Here is a 7500-nt window from a genome sequence, read left to right on the forward strand (position 1 = left end):
CAGTACAAGTGACATGTGGTTTGGCGTAGAAAACACTTTGCATGAATTCCATCTCCTGAATGTAGATCTTGGGTTGCTGAATCCCTTAATAGAGATGTAGCTAAAATTAGTGGTTGGTTCAAATTATGTGGCATGAAGTTGAATCCTAACAAAATTCAAAGTAATATTGTAAGTAGATCAAGAACAGTGTCTCCTCAACATCCAGATCTCAGCATTGATAATGTTTCTTTAACTCTGTATGACTCTTTTAGAATTTTACATATGATTCTCGACAACAAACTTACTTTTGAGAAACACATTAGGTCTGTCTTTTCTTCAATTGCACAAAAATTGGCTTATTGAGAAAGTCTTTTGAGATTTTCATTGTTCAATCTATTCTGAAGAAGTGTTTTAGCTCTTTTATTCTACCTGGTTTTGAGTATTATTCTCCTGTCTGGTCTTCAGCTGCTGATTCTCATCTTAATTTGTTGGACAGGAACTTATGGTCTATTAAATTTCTTATTCCTTATCTACATTCTAATCTCTGGCATCGTCGTTCAATTAGTTCGTTATGCATGTTGCATAAGATTTTTCATTTTTCTGATCATCCTTTACATTCAGATCTTCCCAGACAGCTCCATCCTGTTCGTAACACTAGCCATGCAGTTAATTTTATTTGTCAGGCCTTCTCCATCATGAAGTTCAATACTACACAGTATTCTATAAGTTTTATTCCAGCTGTGACCAAGTTGTTGAATGATCTTCCTAGTTGGGTATCTGAATTGGTATAACTTTAAAAGTTCAAACTTGCAGCCAATATTTTTATGTTGACCAGGCTGATATAAGTCTTTTCATAGTTTATATATGAAATATCTGTTTTGTTGTTACTGTACTGTTTTTACAATAGTTTATGAATTGTAAATTATTTCTTATATCGTTTATTTATTTCCTTTCCTCAATGAGCTATTTTTCCCTGTTGGAGCCCTTGGCTTATAGCATCTTGTTTTTCCAACTAGGGTTGTAGCTTAGCTAATAATAATAATAATAATAATAATAATAAAATAGGCCTTATTCTGTAAGTATCACTCTCATGAATATCTTCCCTGGGACTGACAGTAAATTTATGCCCCAATAGTTACCACATTCCCTCTTGCTTCCCTTAGTTCTACATATTGGTATCATAATTGTCTTTTTGCAATCACTTGGTACTACCTATGTTCTCCCAACTATACTAAAAGCCTCTATCATCCTACGTGCCCCGCTTTCAGCTTTTCTGTAGTTATCCTGCACACACTGGCAGTTTTTTAATTTTTTTTACAGATTTTAAGCATCTTTCACCTCTTATGCACTAACCAGTTCTTGTACCTCCAGCAGCTCTTTTACATCAGTAATGCACTCATCCCTACCAATAGTCCGACCATTTACGAGTTTTTCAAGGTCTTTTTAGGGTTGTGGTGGCTTGATTGTAATGTCCTTGCCTGGTGATTGCCAGACTGGAGTTCAAGTCTTGCTCAAACTCATTAGCTCCTTTGGTCGTTGCAACCTCACCATCCTTGTGAGCTAAGGATGCGGGGTTTGGGGGAGCCTATAGGTGTATCTGCTGAGTCATCAGCAGCCTTTGCCTGGCCCTCCGTGGTCCTAGCTTGAGTGGAGCGGGACCTTGGGTGCTGATCATATGTATATATGGTCAGTCTCTAGGGCAATGTCACTGTCCTTTCTCTGCTATTCTCTGCTTTACAACCTTTAAAACAGATTCCTTTTCTCCATTTCATCTATGACCCTGTTCCCATTTTCATTCAAAATGCCATCACTCCCTTCAAATTTTTTCTGTCTTGTGTTCCTCAAGAATCTCACAGCTGGGAACATAGCCCATAACTCACCAGCTTCCATAGCTACTTCAACTTCGGCAGCTCTTTCTTTTCAAAACATATTTTGATCATTCTTCATCCTATCAATTAGTTCTCAAAGCTTTCTATTTCTTCATCTATTTAGTTGTTGTTTCTTCTTTAGGTCCTGTTCATCATCCATTTAAACTCTCAACCTTTGGTGCTCTTCACTTAAAGCTTTTGCTTCATCACTGAACCAAGGTTTGCAATTAATTCTCTTATTACCAAACATCTCTGTTGCTACGTCCTTAGTATCTGAACTTAATACTGCCTAGGGTTCCTCTGAATCCAGATCCATATTTTCCATACCAATTAATGCCACAAATTTTCCTCCTGTTTGAAAATGTATTAACATGATCCAGGCAGAGATGGCCACCTCCTTCCCAAAAGCAGTTTTTTTTTACATACACATATGTATTCTTGAATAGATGTCGGTGGATAGAATGGCAACTCATTTGATATTAGCAAATCCATGCTATTATCCTTTCCTACTTTTGCTTAGTAAGGGAAAGTGATTTTCTCGTGGCCTAGTTTTAGTTTTCATCCCTACTCTTCAAAGTGTCAGAGTTCAACTATCTAATGATAGTTAGGAAGTGGTTTACCCTTCTATGGTTATTTTGATTGAGTTAGTATTCTCCTACATTTAATTCTCTCATGTTCACTTGTAATGCCAAGTATTTGTATGATAAACTGGGGATGGAGGAAGGTAAGCTACCTTCCTTATGGGGATAACTATTAATAATTTTCATTCAAGATTTTTCTTCTATAGATGAGTGAAATTAAAGATGTGTAAAAAAAAATTTTAAAAATTGGGTGCAGCAATCATACCGTCTGAAGATGGTACCATTTTCATGTTGTGCGTTGTGCTCCTAGGGCAGGGCTTGGGACTCTGTAAATTGCCTTTTAAGTCTGCAAATGGTTCATCTAGAAGGCTTGAGAGGTAATTCTATTGTTCTCCTTTCTACAATGGTGAAAGGTTTTGCTAAGACCTTGGGGTCTCAGACTATCAATCTAGTAAGGAACTCTGAGATCTCATCTGCCCAGCAGCACTGGATTCAGCAGTTAGGGGTTTTGGTAAAGGAAATATGGTGAATCAGGCCCCAAACCAAGTAGAAGAGCTTGAGTTGGAGGTTGTCTAGGTGCGGAAAAGAAGGCTGGTTTATACCAGGGGTCTTCGTAGGAGACCTTGGTCTCCACTAGGCGGTAGACTTGAGCTACTTACCCTGGGATTAGCTAGATGCGTAGTTCAGTACCAACTCAAGCTTTTTGGTCAGCTTGCATCTCCTGTGAATGACTCGATTATAGCCCGAATAGTAGAGGCATCAATCTGCTCCCTCTACAGGAGCCCCAGTCTAGGGCCTTCCTTTCCATAAGCTCCTGCATTCCTCCTGCTCTACCCTTGCTCTGCCTGGAGACATGGCAGTTCCTGGACCTTTGCGGTCTCAGGCTTTGGAGGAAGCTCCAGAGTCTTTCTGGTTTGGTAACAGGGTAAGAATTGGTGGAGGCAATATCCACTATGATTATTGAAGAAGGAGACCCAGCAAGAAACCCCTGGCAATCTGGCAAGGTATGTGTTTGCTATCCTGAATTAAATATTTTTTGTGCTAGTGGCTTTGGCATTCCCTTCAGTGATGTGAACTTTGAAAACTACTGTTTGCTACATTTCCTCTATCATATTGGCATATCAAATAACTATCTCCTCGAATTGGCCCCCACCTTACACCAAAAAAGGCTTTACTGTTGATTCACAAGTCTGCTCTTAGCAATCTAGAAGGAGCAGTCCAAAAGCTAATGTACAAAAATTACAACAAGAGAAAGAAATATCAAAATGAATTGCAAAATTGGAAGTAACCAACTATACCTAACTTGAAGGTTGAGGAGGATGCCTGATCGGTCTGGTACTAAAAACTCGTAGGAAAAAAAACCTCATAACGCATTTTCAGACAAACCAAAAGAAGTAGTGGAGTGCATACTAGCAACCAAGTAGCCTCAGCTCCAGTGCCAGTATTGGTTCTCGGCAATGTGTTATTGTGTGTCCGTTGTATTTTAGCATATAAGGTGCTGTGACAATTCAATAAAGCCTGAATCCACAGGTCTTCCTTATACTCACTAAATCCATGGTTTGAAAATTGACACTGGCTCTAGAGCAGGAAAGTAAATTTTTTTTTATACTTTCTTGTAGAATTGGTTTCTCTGTTTTATCCCTTAATAGGAAAGTTTTTGGAGACCACACAGTACTGTACATTAACCTATTTTTTACACATTCTCCACTTTCCTCATACACATTATAATACTACACTAACTTAACAATTCTTCCTCAATCAAAGGATTAACTACAGCACTAATTATTCAGTGGCTACTTTACACTTGGTAAGGTAGAAGTGACTCTTTACGTATGGTAAGAAGGTCTAGGAAAAGGACACTCCAAAATAAAATTATTGTTCTCTAGTCTTGGGTAGTGTCATAGCTTCTGTACCATGAACTTTCACTGTCTTGGGTTAGAATTTTATTGCTTGAAGGTACACCCCTGCAAAGTATTTTATGTTCCTCTATTTCCTTTCCTCACTGGGATATTTTGTTGGAGCCTTTGGGCTTATAGAATATCCTCTTTCCTAGATTTATCTGGCCATTCTTACAGGTCTTTATCCTGCAACTTCTAAATCTATTTCTTTTCTGACAGTTTCTCATCCCTTCAAGATATCAGTCTGTTTTCCAGCTACAGGTATGGCATTGTGGTAAAGAGTAGTACAATTCTTACACCATGCATCAAATGCTTTTAGTGTTTAATAGGATACTTTTATTTACAACTAGAGGATTTTTTTTCAATTCTACCTTAGCGTTAATACTTTTTCTTACTGCCATCTCAGTATTTATTTCATATTTTATTGTGTTTCAGTGGTAACAAGTGTTCTAACTCTGAATTCAGAAGTGTTTCACCTCTGAATTCTAAGCATAAATTCTGATAAAATTTGTTACATTTCATATAAAGTGACAAGTTCACCTCTACATACGTTTCATAATATTTACGGTATATGACAAATTTCCAAGCTACTTTTCTACATGCTTTGTTCCAAGGCACTGTAAACTCTCTTTATCATTTTATATACAGTACACCTCTTTCTACTCTATCATTTTTTTTTTTTGTATAATTTTTAGTGTTCTCCACTGATTCAAGTATTAATACATGGTCATCAGTACATGTTAGCTTCTACAGGCTTCCAATTTTGCACTCTTTCATAGTTTCCTCAAGTACCAGATGACAGCAAGGACTCAGGACCTTTATAGACACCCACATTTACCGAAACTTATTCTGAAATGTATACCTACTGTCTTCCTTCTGGATATAATAAAATGGTACAGAAACATCTCTAACTCATCCTTCTGGATATAATAAAATGGTACAGAAACATCTCTATCTCATCCTTCCGGATATAATAAAATGGTACACAAACATCTCTATCTCATCCTTCTGGATATAACAAAATGGTACAGAAAAATCTCTATCTCACTGAGTTCTTTTTATCTAACACCAATCTTATAAGACCTATCAGGTGTACTTGTCTTGGTTCTCTATCAAATTTCTGTTCTACCTACCTCCTCATGACTGCCTCAGTAAATTATTTTTTGGGCATGACTCCAAACTGACAATTATAGACTTTAGATAATTTGTTCAGTTTACTTCTGCAATTTTACCAATGTTTTCATTACAGGTTCAAGCAATCTTATTCTTCTGTTTTTTCCTTATAGTGCATCAAGATGTTTTAGTATATTGTTACTAGCACACTTTTTTTTATTCTTCTGGTTGTACCCCTCCTTCATCAGCTATTCAAATACAATGGCCAGCTCATCAAATACTGGCTCTACCATTATTTATGGCTAATCATTGTTATTCCTACTAGTTCCAAGGATTTTCCTTTTTCCATCTTCCCACGGGTACTCATTGCCTCTTTGGATGGTATAATCTGTTTCAGCTATCCTCAATACCTTTGCTAATATAAAATAATCAGCAGTTAATTTAGTAAGAATCATAAAAACCTATTTTTTCAATATAATAAGATGTTGAAACAGTAAAAAATTATAATTTGTAAAAATAATGGTCATGATACTTACTTGAAAATCTCACGTTAGCCTTTGCTGAGTCAGTGAAACTAGCAGCTTTCATTTTGGTGCCACTTTCAAAATTTATCTTGCGAGATCTGGAAATATGGAACTTAACAAATTCCACCATGACACTGAGAGAATCCTTCCGTTCACTATCAGTTAGGGCTGATAAAGGAGATGCACCAAGGTAAGGTGCACCAGATGTACCACGCTGCTTGCCACCATAAGGATGGAAGACAAAGAGGGAAAAGTCTTCAAGAACTCCTGTTACACTCAGTCCTCCTATTGTTTCTTGGATTTTACTGCTCAGCTCTGGAACAGTGCTGTTAACAGGAAAATATAAGGTAAATTCAAGTTTTAACATCTAATTTACATGTTAAAATTCTTTATCTTTACTGATTTATTTTTTACTAAATGTAAAATATTTCCAAGTGATATACATTCATAATAGTATTTATAGATTGAAATTAGTTTCAGGATTTCTTTTACTCACTTCAAATGCTATAACATTAAAACATACAGTATCATCAATACTCTACTCAATTATAATAACAAAAATACAGTAATGCCAGCTCAAAGTAATTGAGATTCACAAAAATTGGTAAAAAATATGATGGTATTTCAACTAAAAATACTTCTTTTTAAAACTGAAATTAGTTCCTTTAATATATGACTTAAACTTGTGTGCTGTTTATCCTATAAATGAAAAGTTCTGCCAAAATTGAAATAAAATAAAATTTTCCAAAAACATATATAAAACACTTTGTTCTTGCTGGAAAGAGGCAGCAAGGTAGTGTTTTGTGTAAACAACGCTTTTCACCAACCTCTGCTACCTTGATTTCTTATTTCTCTAAGGCATTAGTATTGTGAAGGAAAATCAGAACCACTAAGAGTTTATTTCTCTGTAACTTTCTGAAACTCGTGCTGAGGACCACATTGCCCAGGTTGGAGGAATTGTGGAACTCAGATAACCCTTATGAGATGACAAAAATTAATGAATGCATATTTGAAATTATTTGGAGTTCAGCAACAAATGTCGCATGATGTTTCCATGGTCTCACTTTTCTTCTTCCACCCACACACAGCATCAGTGAAGTTAATCTCCTGGTTAATTTAGCAAAGAATGGATCTGAATAAGCACAAAATGCACTGTGAAAAGATTAGTGACAAAAACAGCAAAGTGAGGTTGGGCCAAAGAATAAAATGAGAAATCAAGATGGTACTGGCTGGGAAAGGTGATTATGCAGAATTCTATATACAACAAAGTCTTTCTGGTGGGAATAAAGTGTTTTACATATGCTTTATAAAGGTCTTTATTTTTAATTTGGATAAGCTATTCATTTAAAAAATAAATAACTCATGAATTTCAAAAATGTTTCATTGAAATAAAAATAAAACTATTTATCTATAAAGAGCACAAAGAAGCAAGGTTAACACGAAAAAAAAAAATATTATTCTAAGCCAGAGTAAATTACCCATTCTGTGTTCTTTTTGATGAGAAGACCAAATTAAGTGATGGCAGCTGTAGTAAACA

The 7500-nt window shown here is 36.0% G+C and overlaps 1 protein-coding gene across 1 annotated transcript in view; it reads right to left on the minus strand.

Moving 5' to 3' along the window:
- The window catches only part of tweek (transmembrane protein KIAA1109 homolog tweek), a 789520-nt gene that overhangs the window by 96140 nt on the left and 685880 nt on the right, over positions 1-7500 (minus strand). The window contains 2 exon segments of the mRNA XM_068348609.1: positions 5976-6289; positions 7442-7500. The exon segment at positions 7442-7500 is cut by the window's right edge and continues 31 nt beyond it. Coding sequence (XP_068204710.1) covers positions 5976-6289; positions 7442-7500 — 373 coding nt within the window.

This window comes from Palaemon carinicauda, chromosome 24, assembly GCF_036898095.1.
Source record: "Palaemon carinicauda isolate YSFRI2023 chromosome 24, ASM3689809v2, whole genome shotgun sequence".
Taxonomy (NCBI): Eukaryota; Metazoa; Arthropoda; class Malacostraca; order Decapoda; family Palaemonidae; genus Palaemon; species Palaemon carinicauda.